General features: G+C 41.4%; 1 protein-coding gene across 2 annotated transcripts in view; it reads left to right on the plus strand.

Annotated features, from left to right (window-relative positions):
- The first annotated feature begins 6,852 nt into the window (after positions 1-6,852).
- DIAPH2 (diaphanous related formin 2) overlaps positions 6,853-22,140 on the plus strand; it is an 859,779-nt gene continuing 844,491 nt past the window's right edge. Inside the window, exon 1 of one of the 2 annotated variants that reach the window (XM_068532463.1) lies at positions 6,853-7,256. In XM_068532463.1, coding sequence (XP_068388564.1) covers positions 7,122-7,256 — 135 coding nt within the window. In that variant the 5' untranslated portion in view covers positions 6,853-7,121. The remainder of the gene's footprint in view (positions 7,257-22,140) is intronic. The other variant, XM_068532464.1, reaches the window with a different exon arrangement.

Here is a 22,140-nt window from a genome sequence, read left to right on the forward strand (position 1 = left end):
GGTTTGGGAGGACTGGGGAGGGAAGACAGCTAAGGAAGGGATCCTTTTCGGTGCAATGAATGAAAAAATTCTAAAATTGACTGCAGTGATGGTTGTACAATTCTAGGAATATACTAAAAACCACTGAATTGTACATTTAAAAAGGTGAATTGTATGTTATGTGAATTATATCTCAATAAAGCTGTTAAAATTTATATGGGAGAATATGTAAAAGAAAAATAAACCTATTTCTAAGACTTACCTAACTACTGATGCCCAGATATGAAAATGTTTTTATTGTTTACAGATGTCAAACAGGTATTCCTTAATTTTCATGTAGTTAATTATATTTTGAAAAGGTCAGAAAATAAACACAAACCACAAAGTAAAAGAGACAATCAATTTTAATTGCATAATTGTAGTCTCAATTTTGAACTATACTCATCTTCAAGAGACTGTTTATACTGATTTAAAAAAAGAAACTCAATTTCATTAAATAGATAGCATCCCTATAACCATCAATGTGTGCTTCTGTGATCCACATAATTTAGCAAGCAAACCGAACGTTTTTCTCTCACTGTTTATTACTACATTTATGTCCTAGTAACTTATAGATTGGACAATTGCCATTTATGATCTGTTAAGCCACTCTTGAAAAGCACTCTGGGGGCTTTGGTTAATGTAGAACAGGAAGTCTGTTCTTTGTTAGAAGCATATTTTCCAGATAAAATTCAAAGGGTTGCTTTTCAGCATACTGTATAAAACCATAGATAGCACGAATCTGGGAATTCTCAGTCTCTAGCAGTCTCAACATTTTCCCCAAAAGGAGACATTGGCACTATTATCTCTTGGACTAATTTTTGTGGGGCTATGTCTTAGCTGCACCAAACCCTGTAATCATCACAACTCAACACATTAACCTTTACCTCCAGGTAAGTGACCATTATTGGTCATTACTGTTTCCAGGCCTTTTCTTGCTGTCCACTTTTCTTCTACTGGGACCAATCCTGCTCCTAGTCAGAGAGGATTTAAGGAGCAGTATTTCAGTAGTTTGGTGGCTTAGCATCCAGTGGGCCTATTGCTTCCGGTCCTACTTAGATCTCACAGACCAGTTGAAGTAACTGGGTCTCTTGAGTGCCATTTTTATTCGCCTGTCTCTGCCTTTTCTCGTGGACTTCACCTGACATGCCGATTCATTTAGGCTTGGTGCACTGCCTTGTTTAGCACTGTTTTGCCAGACCTCTTAAGGGATTGTGCGTTTGTTTCTTAATCCCAAACCCCCTGACTGGATTCCTACTACGTACTGCTTGCTTCATTCTCTGCCTGGTGCCTGCCACCAGACTGGATTCTATTCTCTGCCTGCCTGACAGGACATCCATCGTTAGACTTCCAGAGTTTAGCTGTCTGCCTTCTTGCCTACTGTTACACAACCCTTCTGCTTTACCAGCGTTTCCAGACTCTTTCTGTTGGTGACTACAGGAACCTTGTTAGCTTTCCTGTCCTGCCCTAATGAGTCTCTTTAGTGTCTGGGTATCAGGCTCCTTGGTCTGGCTCTGCCTGCCAACGACAAGTACCTGTTAAGATACTATCTCCCAGTTTACTACTAGGTTTTTATTGCCTTGGGCCAACGTTTTAGTAATTCTTGTTTACTTTTTCATTCCCTTTGTTTCCTGTATGTAATCTGTGGAGAGGAACAGTGTGTTCCTTTAAACATCTCTTGGATTCGTTCCTTTCTCTTTATTTCCTCTGGGGCTACTCTAGTTCTGATCCTCACGACTTTATCCAAAAGGACTCTATCTAGTTTTAGCTAGAGTTCAGCACTGGTGCCTCAAAGGGTCGCCTCAAAAAAAAAAAAAAAAAGGGTCGCCTCAGAGGATAAGAGAGAAGCCAAGCGGTCATGAGGACTGCAATCTCCATTCCCACAGTAACTTCAAACAGGTCAGCTAGATTTGTATCTGTCATACATACTGAGCTTCTGTAAAGGTTTTGTTTGGGGGAAAAGGAATTCTGCACTGAGAGAAAAATAAGTTTGAGAATCAGTGTCCAGTTATTCTGCATACCACTGCCAGACCAGCTTCTTAAAATATTCCTTTATTTTATAACATTCCTGCTAAATATCCTTATCAGTCACTACTATTATGTCTTATATTTAAATCTGTTTACATACTGGGCAAATGCTATGGGGAGAACCATGTTTCCTACTATTATTCAACATCTATGTTCTCACCATTCTACTCAAGCCCCACTGGCCCCTCTACATTATTGGTCAGTATTGTTTCCAGGCCATTCCATATGTTGTCTTTTCCTTACTTCCTTTCTTTGCTTTGGCTATTCAAGTATGATTTCTGCTTCAGCCCTTGGCAGTTCAAGTTCTCCTTGAAAACTTCTTCATCTATTCGAGGCCTGACAAATCTCACCCCTTCACCACATTATCCGGAATTTCGAGTCAGGACCTCCGAATTAGGCAGCCAATTTGCTCTTACTGCTCCACACATTCGTTTCCTTGTTTGTTTTCTCAAGCAGATTTTATACCTTTGATGGCAAAGAATTTATATTTTACACTCTGTTCCATTACAAGGGTTTGTGTACCACAAATAGCACATTAGTGATTGGTAAATAGGAGAATGGTGTAAGTAAAATTAGGTGGAAGGCCAGCTGGTTCACATGTGAAGTGTTTTAGCACTTTAAGTTTTGACGTGATCAGGAGCCAGCTTTCTCACAATTAAAGAGAAGCCTTCACAATATGAAGACTTTCACAAAAAAAGAATCCTACACAAAACTGCCCCTTTTTTGTGACTGGTTTAGTGATTTCAACAACCTCTACATTTCCCATCACATTAAACTAGCTGGTGAAGCTGTGAGTACTGATAATGAAGCTGTGAAGACCTTTCACCGTGTGATTCTAAAAAGTTGGTTACTCCTCAATTAGATTTTTAATTCTGATGAAAATGGCATCTATTAAAAGTAAATGCCCTTGAGGATTCACATTGGGGAAAGAGGAAGCGTGAAGGGCTACCAAGCATTGATGGCTGTGATGCTGGGTGCAGATGCCAGTGGAGATTCAACCTCCTGAGTGTTTTTATTAGGATGGTTATTGTTTACATTAGTGCTCTGATTACAAATTTGCATTGGGTTTAAGTGACCTTCCCTAACCACGTTTTCCCCAGAAGCCCTGTTATTTTTAGTGTGCAATTTTGCAGAACAGGAGATTCTTCAGGAAGACATATATGCCTTTAGAGCAGAACATCTGGTACTTTTTTATTTGCACGACGTCTAGTTTGGTGTTGCCCATGTAGTATGTGCTTAATAAATATTTGTTTATTCTCAGGCGACCTTTAATTCATAAATATTTTTCCATAACCTTGGAGGTGGTTATTTCTTACTTTTGTCTAATCCATGTTGGCTTTAATTTCTCTATTAATGGCCCAGATTGTTTAGATGAGAACACGTAGCAGAAGGGAGGCACAGAAAGCCAGAGTGATACTAGTAAGGATCATCAGGATGAATTGGGAGATTGCGACTAACATATACACACTAATATGTATAAAATAGATAACTAATGAGAACCTGCTGTATAGCACAGGGACCTCTGCTTCACTTAGCTGTACAGTAGAAACTAGCACAACATAGTAAAACAACTATACCCCAATTGAAAAAATAAAAAGAAACCTCTGGGGTAATGGATGGCTCTAAGATCAGTTTGAAGAAAGAGCCTAGCAGCCTTTTATCTTTCTTTTTTCCCAGGGCTGGCTTTTAATGTTAACTGGGTGCTAAACTCATGAGAGGCCAGAGGGAGAGACTACAAGGTCAGCGGGTCTAACACACACTTTTGAAGTCCCAACTGATGGTAGTAGCCTTCTTCTTTCTGCAGCATCAGAGAAAAGATGTCTCTCCATCCACTGGCCTATTTGTGTGTCCCAGGAAGGTAAAAATAAAGGAAATGTAGTGGGATCAGCCCTAGGACTGCACTTGGTGAGGTGCCTGGTTCATAATCAGTGGACAAAGTGTCCTTGCAGGGGACCAGTGGCTCCTTTTGTGTGTTAGCTTCCAAGAGAGGCCCTGATATTTGAAGGAAGGGGGTTTGTTTGTTTGTAATGACTGTTTACATTAACTGGAAGAAAATTGAAAAGAAAACAGCCAGAATTAAGATGGGGCTGAGATAACCATAATAAAGTCAAATGTAAGCCATCTCAGGGACAAACTTTCTCACTTTTTGCAGTACAGATTATGCATCTTTTACATGTACTTCTCATTTGACTTCAAATGTAGCTTCACCTGGCCTGAGGATGGTGAAACCCAGCCTTACACTCAAAATAATGTTGATCCATTTTCAAATATTCACACACTCAAAACAGAAGTCACATGTATTACAACACCTTCACCGCTTTTAAAACCAGACCAATGAGATCTACAAGTGGGGACCTTCATGATCTGGAAGCTGCTCATCTGTTCTGCTTCTTCTCTTGCCAAGAGCAGCCCCTATCCGTCACCTCCAATTTCTTTTTTAAATTATTTATTTATTTATTTATTTATGGCTGTGTTGGGTCTTCGTTTCTGTGCGAGGGCTTTCTCTAGTTGCGGCAAGCGGGGGCCACTCTTCATCGCGGTGCGCGGGCCTCTCACTATCACGGCCTCTCTTGTTGCGGAGCACAGGCTCCAGACGCACAGGCTCAGTAATTGTGGCTCACGGGCCTAGTTGCTCCGCAGCATGTGGGATCTTCCCAGACCAGGGCTCGAACCCGTGTCCCCTGCATTGGCAGGCAGATTCTCAACCACTGCGCCACCAGGGAAAGCCCTCCAATTTCTTAACCACAGAGTCTCTGCACATGCTATGGTCATTTCCTTTGCCTGGGATGCTCTTCACTCTCCTTTTTTGCCTTGTAATTGCTCAATACTTTTTTGTTTAATATCCTTCCCGATAGCCAGAAAGTTCCACAAGAGCAAGCCACATCCGTCTTGTTCACCACCGGACCCTCAATGCCTAGCAGGGTATCTAACACTTAGTAGGCTGTCAACAAATACTTAGTGTCTTCAGTTCGACCCTTAAGACTCAGCTCAAACATCATCCTCTTTCGTAAGGTGTCCCAGAGCCTCTGGCACTCCGGTGGTGACCCCCCTCATGTGCTCCGCGGGCTCCCTGCTCCTATGTGTTGCAATGAAGTGCAGTCATTGACAACTGGTCTCTCCCAGTAGACTAGGAGGTTCTAAAGGGCAGGACTGTGAGCTTCATCCTCCTAACCCACAGCACTCTGGATATCACCTGGGATACTCTAAGGAGCTCAACAAAGATCTACTGGGCAGATTATTAAGCAACATTTGAGCTTGGGGGATACTCAGCTATGGCTCACACCCACATCTCTCAAACAGGAATTACGTGAAAGCAGTGGATCACCAGGTCACATCTTACTGCAGCATCCACTTCTATGCCATTTTTCAGGAGGGGGGGCATTTAAGTAATTCAAATCACGCGTGAGTGTGTGTGTGTGTGTGTGTGTGAGTAGTGAGTTAAATTCAGAATATACATCAAATTTTAAGTCAAACAGGAACTTCAACAAAGCAAATTTACCTTAGGGCTCCTTGCCCACCCTGTCTGGGAGCATGTATCCCCTCTTCTCTGCTGTCCTTGGGTAGTTTACCACCTGCATGATTAAAAAGAAAGTTAATGACAATGGCAAAGCCAGGATTAAGACCGCTTTCAGATGTCTAACATTCTTTTTATTCTACTTTCCAAGTTAATTGCCTCATCACACCTACAGCATGGTCAAATTTATCCTAATGCACTCAAAAAATATGTTCATAAACATATTAGCTTCAGCATAGCAGAATTTAGGTTGAAGGGGAGAAGGGCAAAAGGGTCATAGCCTGAAGATATCTGAATAACAGGCACATGAGCATGTTTATAGACCTGGGATCTAAATTTACATTTCAGGTAGCTTCTCTAGATTGTATGATGGTGGTTCACTCAAGTTCTGCCCGGCCCCGCTAATGTTCTCAATGTGAACTTTATTTTTAAAGCGGCGTGGACCTCTTCCTGACAACTGCAGGACGAAAGATTACGAATACCAGCGGTGCCCTGTTGCTGCTGCTGCACCAAATCACCTAGCATTTGTCTAGAGATTTACATTTTTAACAAAGCTTTGACACACAAGATCTTATTCGCTCCCCACAACAACTGTAAACCTAAAGTAGCTCAGTAAACTGAAAATAGCACTCAATCCAATTGTTAGCTCTCCATAGGTGCTTTGGCTAAAGAGCCTTACACCCCCTCGGGATTAAGCAGTGGGCGCCTGCTGCTTCTACTACCTGGCAGCCTGGGAATAAAGGAACGACTGTATTTCTTTGGTCGCAACGCAATCATGGCAACAGAAAGCACCCACTCCTTCTACTTTCACCCGTACAGTCTGTCTAGGCAATTAATCAGCGCTCTCCGTGGCGGTTTTCCTACAGGATGCTAGTTGCCTTGCCAATCAACCCCTCCCAAGGAGTGGAACACAACCACACCCCCGGAGAGGCCTCGGCCAGCCGGGGAAGGTGCTCTGGCCTACACGAGTGGAAGCGGAGACTCAGGTGAAACTCACACGTGAATCCTGCCGGGCCTCAGTGTCCCCATCTCTAAAATGGGCTACACCTCCTCTCTCTTGGCTAGTTCCCTCCCATTTCACGCTAGGCCCCTAGGAAGGGAAATCAGTGCTTAACCGCAGCTTAAAGTCCTCTCGTTTGGCAGCTGTCGCCGCGCCGGGCATGCTCAGTAGCCCGGCCGGCTCGGCAGCGGGAGTAGGAAGCAGCTTTCCGCGCCCGGGCGGCGGACTGCAGGCACTTTGATGAATCACGTGTGCGGAGGCCCTCTTAAAGAGATAGGCACCTACTTTCCCTCCACCCTAAACACCACCCTGAGGGCGGCGGCGGCGGCGGCGACCGTGGTAATTGCAGCCGCTCGGGGGCAGGGCTTGCCCCAGCGCAGAGTAGTGGCAACGGCTTGTCGCTTCGGGAGCCCCGGGGACGTGAACTCGGCAGACCTACTCTCTCCCCCTCCCAGGAGGAGGTGCTGCCGAATCCACGCGGGGCAGCGGGACCGCCCCGAGGGGCTTCCTCAGTGGAGGAGAGGTGGGGTTCCAGGGCACAGGTGACAGGGCCGGAGAAAGATGGAGCAGCCCGGGGCGGCGGCGGCGTCGGGCGCCGGAGGCTGCGGCGAGGAACCCGGTGGGGGCCGAAGCAACAAGCGGAGCGCGGGGAACCGGGCCGCCAACGAAGAGGAAACGAAAAACAAACCTAAATTGGTGAGTGCTCCCGCAGCCCCCGCCGGCCTTGGGGACAGCGAGGGCCCCGGGGTCCTCCTGCCGTTGAACACGGGGGGACCCGGGGCCCCCTCCCAAGGGTGACCGCGACCTCGCTGTGCAACTCCGGGAGCCGCTAAAGCAGCGGCCACGCCGAGGCGCGGAGACGGCGTGGGGGCGGAAGAGCACCCCCTTCTCCACTTAACCCCTTTCTCCCTCTTGGCAGCCCGGGAGGCGGTGCGGGAAGGAGAAAGGCCCCACCCCAACTTGGGGAGACCCCGAGTACCGGCTAGGGGCTGTTGTTTGTCTAACTTGTGGGCGCGAACCTTCTTTGCGCGATTCCATTCCCCTCCCACCCTTGTCAGTTGCTGGGTTTTTGCCTCTTAAAGCTTAGGGTTCGGGCAGGGGAACCTAGCTCTTTTTTTTCAGTCCCACTACTTGGGAGCCCACCCACAGACTTACAAAAAACCCCCAAAACAACAACAAAAAACACACAACGTAGGCCCCCAGTCTTTCTACTTGACCAGATATCTAAGGAAGAGGCGCCTACATGCTTTTTTTTTCCCCTTGCCGCTCCATGTGCTCTTCCGAGAAACATTTCTTTGGAAGAGTGGGGGGAGCGTGGGAGTTAGAGGCTGGGTGAGGTACCACCAACTGTCGTGTGTGTAATCGTCAGAGTCGTCCAGTACTTGCAGTTAGTTGATTAAGAACGCTCAAAAGCAGTAGGCAGACGGCACAAATCTCCCCGTCCTGAGAGTGTGTGCACCAGTGGGAGCAGTCCATTTCCTGCCACTGAGTTCATGTGCAGAGGAATGAAATCTATGGGGCCTGGTATTAGATTGAGAAATACTGGAGTGTCTTCAACTCATCAGTTAAAACGGTTCCTCTTTTTTTTTTTTTTCCCCTTCAGCTTATAGGAAAATGGTTTAATAATAGTGAAACTTAAAAACTGGTCAAATTCTTACAGTATATTGGCCAAAGACTATTTTTGCCAACCCTGGCAAATATTAGGCAGACATTTATCAATAAACTTTCTAATTTGGGTGGCAGAGGGGATATGGTTTTCCAGCACAAATTCAGCAAATACTCCGTCTGAAGGTTCTTCGTTTAGGTCTGGAGCACAAGCCCCATGTTGCATATCTAGTTTTCTGTTTTAACCAGCAACTTGATTATAATAAGGAAGGAGGCAGTGACGTATAACTAAAGCCTTTTCTTAGGGTATCTGGCCATTTAGTATGTACCTGTTGTGCTTCTCTCCCTTGCCTGCTGTTTGCCTTTCAATTATGAACTGTCCAGATTGGAAAACAGTGACCGAAGTGTTATCGTTACAGGAAATATGTAGCCTTCCATTATGTGGAAAGGGACCTAATGGGGTAGAATAAAACAACCAGTCTAAAGTCTCATCAATTCCACCCTAAGTTGAGGCAAATTAAGAATTACTTGATGTGTCCTCTTATCTCCCCTCCCCCCAGGTATTTACAAGTGAAGGAACTGAGTCACAAGCTCTTTGTGAATTGTCTATACTGGCAGGGGGTTAATGGGTGCCCCTATTATAATACTTAGAAAAGTTTTGTGAGTGTGTTACCAAAGTTTAATGTATTTAAAAATCCTGATGTTGAAATTTTATGTTTGCGGTAAAAGAGTGATCATGTTTCTTTCTTTTTTCTTTTTGGATCCAGTACAAAACTGGTTTAAACAGTGATTAAAAGTTTAAGCAAAAGTAAAAGCGAACTGATAGTTTCCACAAAGAGTTTGGTACATCTAGCAAGAGCCTTCCACTTGTAGGATGTGTGAGCTCAAGAGAAAGCACTTATTTCTGTCTGTTAGTAATAACACCTTGATTCTATTCTTCCCATCCTTTTGGTCATTTGTCCTGTTGCATCTTTTATGCTTTGACAAGGTAACTAGATAGTTATGAGATGGTATCACTTTCAGTTCCTAGCTAACACTATTTGGTGTTGAGTATAGCTTGATATAGTAGAACAAGTATTTGAATCCAAGAGTTTGTGAATATCAATGGGAACTTGCTTTTGTACTCAAAATAATTTTTGAGCCTTACATGATTTTACAAGCAGATATGTCAGAGTTTATAAACATAAATTTAGGAAGACATTTCAGCACATTTTAAGGCAAGAAAGTTGACCAAATAATAAGACTTGGTAAACTTTTAAAATAAATGCCTTACTCCTTATTTTGAGTTGTCTTATTGAAGTGCTCAACATGTTCTAAGGCCATGTAGAGAGGAGTTCATCTGGGATTCTTAAAATATTGCTGGTAAAATAAAGCTTTACCTAGACTAAATTTTATTATTTTGAGTATTATGTTGTTAACCACTGTAGTAGTCCTTAATTGTGTTTGTGTGTGTGTGTGTAAAGGAGTTGTGGGGGATTGTAAAAGAGAGCCATATGGTAGTAGAAATTATTTGTGTAGGTGATTATGGGGGATAAGGGTTCTTAAACTGAAATCATATGAAAAAATTGAGTGTATGTAGGTACATTCAGTTTTCTGGGCCCCATAGTTTTCATCAGTTTCTCAAAGGCATATGTCTCCTATAGAAGAATAAGAACTTTTGGGTTACCAGAGAGAGAGTAAAGGAAATGCCAGTTGATTCCACTTGAAGAGACTGGGGAGAGGAGGAGGTCACCGACAAGGGAGAAGGGAAATAACACTGACCACATGAGTGGTAGATACTGAAGATAGTGTGTCTGGGAGTAAGCGGTTAATTACACACATCTATATAGTATTAGCTAAAATGAAAGTTTTTACTGCATAGAAAATTTAAAGTGATAGCTATGGTATAGTGGATGCATACAGTATAAGGCTTGTGATTCAGTTGTTTTCATTTAGTTTCTCATTGTTCTGGGAAACTGGAGAAGGAAGGCATGTTTTCTATAGAGAGGAACTACTTTCATTTATATCCTCAACCTTTTGATGGGTATTAGAATTTTTTCAGAGCGACATTTCAGGACCCTTAACAACTTCTGCTTGAGATTAATTAAATCAGTTTGACAAAGCTTACTTCCATTTTCTTCATCTGTGCATCCTCATAATGACCCTTTTATTTTGGTTCTTTTTAATGAAGGCAACCTTGTTTTGGACTCATCACAGTTTGGATAATGCCTTAGTAGTAGAGCTTTGTATTTTATGTAACTATCTGGTTAGGCCCAGATTGTAGCATGTCATCAAACAGCATGAATCTTAATTAGTAATTTGATGTCAACCATGGAATGTATTTTGTCAAGTCAAGTAGTACAGAGAGCTCTAGAAGTGTCATGAAGGGGACATCCTAAATCCCACGTATTTAAGGCAGTGACTTAACCATTAAGAGAGGCTAGTGTTAAGGTAGAACCAGCAGTCCTCACACACATACCATGGTGTAGAGTGGCTTAACATTCTTTGATGTTTTTGCATTTTGACTTTGTGTTTCTGTATAATTCCTGAAACCTTTGGTTGTTTAGATAGTAGAGTCACATTAGTAACTTGAAATAACGGAAGTTAATGTTCTGGTTCTTACGTAACTTCCTGAGTATTTGGTTATTTGTTTTTAGTTGGATAAATCATGTTTTGATTTTAATTGATAAAGGCTGAGCACAGTGTGTTCCTGTATGACACAAACACTTACTGAGCACATACTACGTTCTAGGCATTATTCCGAAGATTGGTGATACAAAGGTGCCATTGTCTAGTGAGGGAGACAGGGAAGTTAATTAATGACTACAGAGTGGTGTGATAAGGAACAATGGGAATATATATTAGCAGGGTGATAATAGAAACGTGGAGAGGCATCTGAGTCTAATTGGATGCTTGAGTGTGGTAAGGAAAGGCTTACCATAGTAGGTGACATTTGCACCAAGGCTTGAAGAATAAGGCATTAATTGAAGAAGAGGAGGGAAAGGCATTTAAGGGTGAAAGAACAGTGAATACAAAGGTAGAGAGACGTGGTAGCATGTCCAGTAAAGAAGCTGCGGATAGATGGTAGTGGCTGAAACAAAGGTTCCATATGGTAGACCTGTTAGAAAAGAGACTGAGTCCAGGTCATGATGGGTATTTGTATGCCATGTTAGAGTTTCAGCTTCTTTCTGAAAGCCATACTAAGTCATTGAAGAAATGTAAGGAGGAGACTGAGCTGAATTGTATTTCAGAAAGAAACTTAAAACGGTGGAGAATTTCTTGGACAGGGATGCCAGAATGGAGGCAGGAAGACCAGTTAGGAGGAGCAGAATGGCATAAGAGTTCGATGTTTAGGGTTAGAGACCTGGATTCCAATTGCAGTGCATCCACTCATCCATTTCCTAGCTCATCCATTTACTCGGCATATTTCTCTACATCTCAGTTTCCTCCTGCCGATCCATTGCCTCTCCTTCCTGCTACCCACCCTGAACATCTTCACCAAATTGGAAATGTCCGCCATATTTCTCCTTTATAAATCTAACCCGCCTCTCACAGTCCAGCTGGTGCCTCATAATTCTCTCATTCTTCCATTAAACTTCAGCTTACTGAAGGCTCTTCCTTATTCTGAATTCCTATCGTGGGTCTGAATGTTATATGCTGATCTCATACCTCCAAAAGATTTTAAAGTGCTTGGGTCCTGCTTTATGCCTATTCTTGAAAACCTTTATGCCTATTCTTGAAAACCTTGCAGACCGGTGCTGGCGTGCAGAGCTACTCAACAAATGATTATTAGCTGGGAAGTCTTTCCCTATAGGCCAGACATTTTGAGAGTGTAAATTGTTGAAAAGAGGCTTTTTGAAAAAGAAATGTGCCATTTTTTCTCTTAGAATGTGTGCTCCATCAAATGAACCTATCTGTACATTCTTCTGTGTCCTTTCTCTAATTTTGAAAGTCGAGAAACTTCTTGGCTGGACAATCTCATCCCTTACTGCCTCGTTTGTTTGGTTGGGTTCTTGTGATGTCACAGCCTGAACTTCCATGTGGGGAACCACTATCAAAAAAAAAAATGGTACAAATGAACTTATTTACAAAACAGAAATAGAGTCAGAGATGTAGAAAACAAACTTATGGTTACCATGGGAGAAAGGCGGAAGTGGGGGAAGGCGGGATAAATTGGGAGATAGAGATTGACATATACACAGTATTATATATAAAATAGATAACTAATAACCTACTGTATAGCACAGGGAACTCTTCTCAATACTCTGTAATGACCTATATGGGACAAGAATCTAAAGAAGAGTGGATATATGTCTATGTATAACTGAATCACTTTGCTGTACAGCAGAAACTAATACAACCTTGTAAATCAGCTATACTCCCATAAAAATTTAAAAAAAAACAACTGATGATGACCTAAGTAACATCTTATTGGTATTAATAGGAGATATCAGATTATTGGCTAAAGAATACTGAATGGAGGACCAAAGGACCTGGGTTCCGGTATTTATTCTATCTTTTAGTTGCTTGTGATCTCTGATGAGCCGTTTAATACCAGAGGTTTGAGCCCTTGATTAACATCTGCCAGTCAGCGATAAATGCTTTCCTGATTTGCTTTACAAGGTGGTTTAGATAAAACACAGTGATGAATGAGAAAGCATATAGGAAATTCTATATTGCTATGCAAATATAGAGCATTATTGTTAACCCCTTGCATTACCTGAATCAAATGTATTGTGGTTGGATAGTTTAATGGCTTTCTTGCAATTTGATAGTTCTAAGATTATTATTGTACAAAGTACCATAATATGGCTGTGTGCTGATTGATTGCTTATTCTCTCTCCAATTCCATTTGTCCATTTGAAAGATTATACATTCTGTCCTTCTGCTAATAATTCTTTCTGTTTAATGAATACAAGATGTGAGTTTAACTTTTTTTTCACTGTAATTTTTTTAAAAAAGAATCAGGCTATCCTTTTCTTTCCATGTATCAATTTGAGGCATTTAAAATTTCTGTTAAGAAAGCTTCACTACATACCTATGACAATTCTGTCTTGTCAGGCAGCTTACTGCTGTTGTACAAATAAGAAAACTGAGTCACTGATGTGTTAAGGAGTCTGACCTAGAGATAAGTTTAAAAGTTCTCAGTTCTCTTGTCAAAGTTAGCTATAGTACTGAGTCATTATGCTTCAGGCACTCTGAAAGTGAAAAATTATTCAATCTCTTTTTTTGTTCCTTTTTGGAACAATTAACATTGTAATCCACCTAGATTTCATTCTGAGTGTCAAGAGCTCTGGCAGTAGCAACATGTCATTGAAGTAAAATCATATTCTTTTCCAACCTGGTCTCAAAGAACACTGTAAATAACAGGATGCTCTGAAAATAGTACATACATAATATATGCTAATTTACATGAATCAGCACATTTGACTAACTAGCTCTGGATATCAGTAGCACCGTAAGGATGATTATTGAAGACCCAACTTTCTCCTGGTCCTATATTCCGTCTGCCATGCAGAAGAGACCAATTCCTTCTGTCAGATTTTGGCTGTTTGATATTTTCTTTTGTCTCATGACTGAAGAAACTAAGATGATGGACAGATGACTTAAAATACAGTTATATACTTGATATCCAAGTGGGCATCTTGTAGAAGATACTCAAGTGGAAGACAGCTCAAAAATGATGCATGTAAAGGGAGGCTGAGATACATTTTCACATAGCTATTTATTATGAATGTAGTAGAAAGAAATCAATTCACACTAATTTAAAACTTATTTACCTGATCAGGCTGAATCTGTTTCAGTCTAAATGATTTACTTGGGCTGTAGCTTGAACAGACATTCAGCTGAATCCTGATCCTTGCTTGCTTTATGTGAGGTGGCCTGGGGAAAAGGGTATTGGTGCCTTTCTCATGAAAGAATGTAGAAAGCAAAATCTTACTAATCACCACTTACACAGGCTTTGGTTTAATGAAGGTTTTGCTGTATTGCTTTAGCGAGAGAGTCAGCTACATTGCTACCAGATACAGAACAGCAAATTGGCCTCCAGTCTCTCTGTCTTGCTAGGGCTCTATGTCGTGGTGCCTATTGCAAGTGAGGAGTTTCTCAGCTGGCTATTCAGGCAGGCCTAGGTAGGAATCTACGACTTCATTAGGAATGAATGATTTCGCAAACGCTATTGATTCAATCACCTGGCAATCCTGGTGTTCATCCAAGGGAGAAAAGATGTTGGGTAAAATCCTTAAAAAAAAAAATCTATTTGTTCTTCTGTGATAGATATCCACATGCTTTTTTGTAAAGATCTGCTCAAAATTATGAGGAACTTTTATCTACGTTTAATTTGTTGGTCTTTCCCCTAGCTAAAAGTATCAATAAAAGAGCTAAAATAGGGTTTTCACTTTAGTTATAATATGGGCTAGTTAATAAGGCTTTTTAAATAAAAGGTATGAAAAATTTCAACATACTAAAAAGTAGACAGGATAGTATAATGAACCACCATTGGGTATTATACCATTAACTATGTAGAGTAGTTATTTTGATTTTCAACATTTGCTTCATCCATCCTTTATTTTTTTCCTTGCTAAAGTACTTTAATGCAAATCCCAGATATCGTCATTTTACTCCTGCATACTTCAGTGTGCATCTCTATAAAAATTACTGACTTTGTCACGTCTTTAAAAATTAACATATTCCTTGGTATCATCTAACACTCAATTCATAATCAAGTACCCCCAATTGCCTCAAAAAACAGATTTTTAATCTCATGTGTGCCTAATTAATGTACATGTCATCGAGCTCTTTAAACAAATACAGCTTTATATTAACGGTAAAATGTCGTTCAAAGTTGCTCCACATAAAGTGCTATCATAAAGTATCAGCTCCAGTTAAGTTCACTTGTGTCTTTAATTCTGTAGAACTATCTGGAAAGTTTGACTGTACAAGTGTGGAGAGGCTCCTTAGAACAGCTACTATGTGCTGAGAAAAGAGACCAAATTAAGACTTCTAGCTCCACTCACTAATTGGGTAATCACTCATTCTTCATTTTGCAATTTGTGGAGTGGGGTTATGTGCAAGAATTTCCCTCCCCGGGAAATTGTAGACAGTTGGGCAAAGGACCGTCTTCTTGAATTCTGTCGATAAAGGGTTCATGTAACTCTTTGGTACACACACGCATACAACTAAGTTTATGTTACTAGCTCTAGTTTCAATTTCCATACACAGGCCAATTTGGTACTTGAAGTGTCTGTGTTTTTTAGCCTTTTAAATACACTCTAAGTTGCCGCACGTGGATAATTGGGTGAGCAAAGCTTTACAAAGAAGTCTGAACTATTAAGTTTCCTTATTTAGACATTTGTGGGGTTAAAATTGAAAAAAACAGGCTACACTAATGAGGTGATAGAGCTGGGGATGGGTGGAGTGGGTAAGTATGAGAAATCGACTTGGGCAAAAGGCCTACACTCCACACAGATTTACCAAAGAAATTGTGTAACCACTACTTTCCAGACATCAATTTAGTGCTGTTATTGTGCTGCGCGGCAATAAGCATATAATTTCTTGAGCTTTGCGGACTCGGGTAGCTTTAGGCTGGCAACCCATCTCCACCCTGCAACTTCTAAGCTAACCATTTACTGACCCAATCAGGTGGGTGATTTTTCCTCAAAACAGGAGATGAGTGATAATTGTTGGGGCTGGACAGGTGGCGTTTTTCACGTTTTGGTTCAGTCGAGGGAGGGACAACTCTGGAGGTGGTGTTTTATGTGCTTCGAGATCAATCACTGATAAAATCTCAAAGGCTTAATAGCATATTATGCTGGCTGAAGCTGCTTAAGGAAGATTCTATGTGGAGAAAGCAAGACCTTGTGTAGACTGCACACTGACATTTTGAACTTAAATGTGTAATCGAGACCAGGGCCGCTGTGTATGGTTGGGCCCTGCTCACGGGTGTGAGACCACAGAGGTCACATCACTTACCAAATCATTTGCCTAGTCCCAGGAATGTGACTTCCGGGGACCACTTTTCCTAGTTCACACAGAGGTGCCATACGGGCTAGCTACTGAAGTTAAGACCAGTTGGATTTTATTCTCACACCAGATGAGAAATTCAGCAAAGCACAGAACTTAGTTTAATGTCTCATTTACCATAGGTGTTTTCCATTTGTCATTGATTCGGAAAAAACAGTATAAGGTGTCCATGTATGTACTATGTTGTCCTAAACCTGCTTGTGAATGATTGCAGCCCTCAAGTGTAGAGGGCTGTGTCTTTGAAGATCTAGGCTACAGGTTCAATACGTTGATTACTTTCTCTGACCTAAGGCTCCTCCCTTTCTGCCCTCCTCCTAGTCATTTTCTTGACTTTCTTGTCCCGCAGTACTTCACATGGTTACAGATTGTACAGGTAAGACTGCATTTTTTTGAAGTTTGTGTCATAACTTCAATTTCTCTTCACTTACATTGCCCACGATTCAAGGCAAGAACTTATGGAAAGTTAAGATGGCTTAAAATAAATTTGGCAGAAGCATTTCCTCTAATAATATGCTCTGCAGTCTAATACCTTGCATTACAAAATCAATGTGTTCCAGAAGAGTCAGTGTGTACACAGAACGTTTGTGAGTAGAAATAATCTTTTCTTGGGCTGACCTCACAGCTTGTTTTTCATTGGCAGTGCATTAGCTTGCATTTTCCCCCCCCTTTGGTTGAGTAGCTAATGGTCTTTAAACAAGCTATTAAAGGGAAGAATAATTTTACAATGCAAAAAAATAAAAGTGGCCTGGATTTTATCCAAGCTGGTGGTTTGGCTTTTCATGTATTTGTTTTACTAAAGCAGGGCTAACTCATGTTCTCTGATCTCTAAATTCTCAGGCTTGCTCCGTATATCCTATGCTTGCTTCATCAAACCATTTTCAGATGGTCTTGTGAATTTCTGAGAGATCCAAATCCTCCATTTTTTATATAAGCCGAGTAGGTCTGAGACCAAATACGAAGCTTTAAGTGGCCATATCTCTGTATAAAATGGAATTGAGGCATTAGCTATACCTTAAAGTAGGAATTGTGCAGGGCTCCATGCTCTTTCTACCAGCTCTGTTGTAGCTAATTGTGGATCAAAATGTTACATTACAAACCCCTGCTTTCAACCCTCCCTTTAAATAATCTATTATCACTTGCATGTTTCCGGCCCTGAAGATCATCACCATCGTTTTTACTTGTTTCTGCAAATATTATTAATGGTGTATCCTATGGCCTGGACACAGAAGTAACATGCAGAAGGGTGGCCAATGGATAGGAAATCAATGACTGAATGTGAAAGATTTATTTAAAAGCATTTCCTATCTACACCTGTCATCAACCATATTGCCATAAACTAGTAGAAACTTCATTTTGATCTTAGTACCACCGCTTCGTGTTTTCAGGGTGCATCTTATTTTATAGAATCATGCTATACAGAGTTGAAATAAGCTAAATAGGATATCTAACTGATCCTATTAAGTTGTATTTTTTTTAAGAGTTTCTGGCAATTTAAAAAGGTTATATAGAGAGTAAGCTAACTACTTCTTAAAATGTAACGCTGGGCAAGTCATTTATCTCTTTTTCTCTCTGGGTGTCAGTTTATTCTGTAAAATAAGGGAGTTGAAATAAAGTCTTCAAGGTTCCATTCAGCTCTGACATTCTGGGAGTCAAAGGTTATTGAGAGCTGTAATGAATCTGCCCTAACATAAACACATGACATCTGGGTTCTAGTTAGAAGAAAAGTTGGCAGTCATGAAAGATGACTGTTTAAGGCTGAATGCTAAGGGTGAAAATACAAGTTAACTTTACTGTCCTGTTTCTGGAGTGTAAGTCTAGTTCAGTGAAGGTAACGTCAACATGGTTTTAACCATGCATTGTGTGCAGGGCCCTGCTGGCTCTCCTCTGGGTCATCCTCATCCTTGGGTGGTAGCCTTGGTTCACTGACCAAGTGCAGTGCTCAAGCCTGCCCAGAGCTGATTCTCAGTAACCAGTAAGATCATACGTGCCAGTTGTTACCCTAAGTACCTTGCATGTATTGGGTTGGCTAAAAAGTGCCTTCGGTTTTTAAGTAAAAATAAAAGACACATTTTTCATTTTTACCAAGAACTTTATTGAACAACGTATTCACGCTTTTGTCCCACTACTTTCTGCCATTTTTCAGGCAACTTCATAATTCCACCTTCCCAAAACTTTTTATCTTTTTGAGCAAAGAACTGTTCCAGGCGCCTTTTACAGTCTTCCAGGGAATTGAAATTTTTTCCCTTAAGAGAATTTTGTAAAGAATGAAATAAATGGAAATCCGAAGATGCAATGTCTGGTGAATACGGCGGATGAATCAGAACTTCCCAGCCAAGCTGTAACAGTTTTTGCCTGGTCATCAAAGAAACATGCGGTCTGGCGTTACCCTGATGGAAGATCATGCGTTTTCTGTTGACTAATTCTGGACGCTTTTCGTCAAGTGCTGCTTTCAGTTGGTCTAATTGGGAGCAGTACTTGTTGGAATTAATCATTTGGTTTTCCGGAAGGAGCTCATAATAGAGGACTCCCTTCCAATCCCACCATATACACATCACCTTTGGATGAAGACTGGCCTTTGGTGTGGTTGGTGGTGGTTCATTTCGCTTGTCCCATGATCTCTTCCATTCCACGTTATTGTACAGTATCCACTTTTCATCGCCTGTCACAATTTGTTTTAAAAACAGAACGTTTTCATTACGTTTAAGTAGAGAATTTCATGAGGAAGTACAGTCAAGGAGGTTTTTTTTGCTTAACTTCTGTGGAACCCAAACATCAAAGCTATTCACATAACCAAGCTGGTGCAAATGATTTTCATCGCCTGATTTGGATATTTTGAGTATGATGGCTATCTCCCACGTGGTATAACGTTGATTGTTCTCAATTAATGTCTCGATTTGATCGCTATCAACTTCAACTGGTCTACCTGACCGTGGAACATTGTCCAATGAGAAATCTCCAGAACGAAACTTCACAAACCACTTTTGACATGTTCGATCATTCACAGCACCTTCTCCATACACTGCATAAATCGTTTTTTGCATTTTGGTTGTGTTTTTATCTTTCTTGAAATAATAAAGCATAATATGCTGACAATGTTGCTTTTTTTCTTCCGTCTTTAATACTAAAATGGCTACACAAAAATTCACCAATTTTAATAAGTCTTTTTTTAAATGCATGCTGATATGACAGCTGTCACGTACCATCTAACAGAATTATTTCGAATGAAGTTAAAGACAACTAAGTGCTACTAGAGCCATCTTACAGGAAAAACCGAATGAACCTTTTGGCCAACCCAATAATCGTCAAGAACCGTGCAGGGTCTGGGGTTTTATCCTGCTTACCCATCTGTTGCTGTTTCCCGGATGATTACAGAGGACTCAAGGCTCCTGGGTCAGCGACAAAAGATGGTTTTTTATTCATTACAGAACCAGCAGCCAGAATGTCAGCATGACATGCTGGTTCACTACAGTCCTAAGTCCCATGAGGTAGCCCAGGATGGATGCCTACCCAGGCAGTCAGTTGCATTACAGGAGAGGAACACTGAGCTTGGTGGACTTCCCACTTTTATGGTAAGCAGAAGCAAGCCTGCTCTTTGTCTGGGGAGGGGTGATATTAGTACCTCATCATCTCGGTCGCTTGCTACGAACACAACCTTGGGAAATGGCCTGGCTGAAGGGTTGTCGGGCCTTTCAGCCTTGGCAAACCCAGCAAGAATGTGCAGGGATGCTTGGGTATTGATGGCGGATATCCTCCCCCCATCAATAGTAATTCATTTGATCCTCACAACAGTTATTTTGTAGGTGTGGAGAAAAGGCTCAGAGCCAATCAGTAACTTGCCCGAGGATATGTAGTGGTGAATTTGGGATTCAAGACCAGTGTGCCTATAAAAATCCATGTTTTTAACCACGATTTTGCATATATTGCCTAAGACCGTAAACTTCAGAGTAGCTCTAAATTGACCTGAAGACCTAATGGTTCTCTAGACTGGTGATGGTTGGACCTGCTCTAGATTTGCACTATGCTTATGTCTAATTTAGAAGGGAGAGTTCAGGGGCCATTCATTTTAGTGCCACTGATAATCAGAAGTTAAGATTCTTTGAATCACTGCCATGAAATAGTGGGTCAGATATGTGACCACTTACTTATTAGAAAAGAGCCATGAGGATGAAAGTGATGAGGCCGTGGATTTTAAGGATGCATGAATGTAATTCTTAAAAATACCAGTCTGGCTTCTATCAAATAATGTCATGTTCACCATAAGGCCTCCTGTACTTTACTACTGTTGCATATTGCATATGATTCTCTCTCTCTCTCTGTTTTTTTTTTTTTTTTTTTTGGTCTTTTTTTTGTTAGCCATGAAGAGAGTAGCTTCTGAACTGGTTACTTTGCAAGCCATCCTGCCTGCTTCATCTTGTAGTTTCTATCTCTCCTCCCCTCCCCACTCTCCTTCTGTTTGTGAAATTCTGTGTGAAGTAAAACTGCTTTGGAAAAGCTAATGCTATCTCCTATTATACAAGTACACGACATGCATTGTTTCTTGTTGAGGGGAGTGCCAAGAACCACCTACCTTCTCCTGCTGCTTCCTTCTCCTTCCTGCTTTGCCTAAAGATTGGCTGCTAAAAAAGTGTGGCATATTCAGCCAAGTGCTATCTTTTTTAATTAGGCTGCTGAAAGTGTTGTGACAAACTATTTTTGCGTTAACATGTTGACAAGTAATAGAGCCCTAAACTATGGGCTTAGGTGCCAAGTGATATGGAAGTTCATAATGTGATTTGTGGTCTAGTTCCTCAGCCTTAACCATCATTCCTCCCCAAAGGAAAAGGGAACCTTCAAACAAAATGTGATGAGTAAAATAGATCATGAATACACCAGTACATGCCTGGAATCAGGCTATTTCACACTTATGATCACTAATCTTAATGAGCTGAAATTTCTAGGTTCGTTCTTTTCATGGAACTGTGTACCATCAGTATGTACCATAGAACTATGTACCATTCTTTTCATACAACTGTGTACGAGCTAGGAGGTAAAGGCTGTCTTAAGCTCACATGATGATATAAACATAACTGGGACAGCAGATAATTAAGCAGACTGAGTATTTAAAAAATTTTTGTTTTTCAAATATCCCTCCTATCTCTTCTTACAAATTCATGTTTCCTCCAAATATGGTAGTGGTTGCTGATGTCCTTCTTTGGTTTTTTTGTTTGTTTGTTTGTTTTTTAAATATATGTTCTTTTTTTAAAAATTAATTAATTAATTAATTTTTGACTGTGTTGGGTCTTCGTTTCTGTGCGAGGGCCTTCTCTAGTTGCAGCAAGCGGGGGCCACTCTCCATCGCGGTGCGTGGGCCTTTCACTGTCGCGGCCTCTCTTGTTGCGGGGCACAGGCTCCAGACGCACAGGCTCAGTAGTTGTGGCTCACGGGCCTAGTTGCTCCACGGCATGTGGGATCTTCCCAGACCAGGGCTCGAACCCGTGTCCCCTGCATTGGCAGGCAGATTCTCAACCACTGCGCCACCAGGGAAGCCCCTTCTTTGGTTTTTGACCTCATCTAACACAAAGAGCTTTGTGTTTTGGACACATATTTAAGGAGGGATGTAGCATTCCTCTGTCCCCCAAAGTAGGTTCTTTTTCTTTACACCGGTGGTTCTCAGTGAGGTACAATTTTACCTCCCAGGGGACACTTGGTAATTTTTGATTGTCAAATGTCCAGACATTTTTGAGTGTCACAAGTAGGGGAGGATGCTACTGGTATCTAGTGAATAGAGGCCAGGGATGCTGCTGAACATTCTAGAGTGTGCAAGACAGCCCCCCGTGACAAAGAATTATCCCACCCAAAGTGTCAATAGTGCCAAGGTTGAGAAACCCTGCTGTGGAACCTATGACTTTTTGTTTACCTAGCCTGAAAAATGCTTGTGGCTCCTTAGCCATTCTTTACTCTTCATTCTGTCCTTTCCTCTGTATTGAGACAGGGC

This window comes from Eschrichtius robustus, chromosome X (assembly GCF_028021215.1).
Source record: "Eschrichtius robustus isolate mEscRob2 chromosome X, mEscRob2.pri, whole genome shotgun sequence".
NCBI classification, from domain to species: Eukaryota; Metazoa; Chordata; class Mammalia; order Artiodactyla; family Eschrichtiidae; genus Eschrichtius; species Eschrichtius robustus.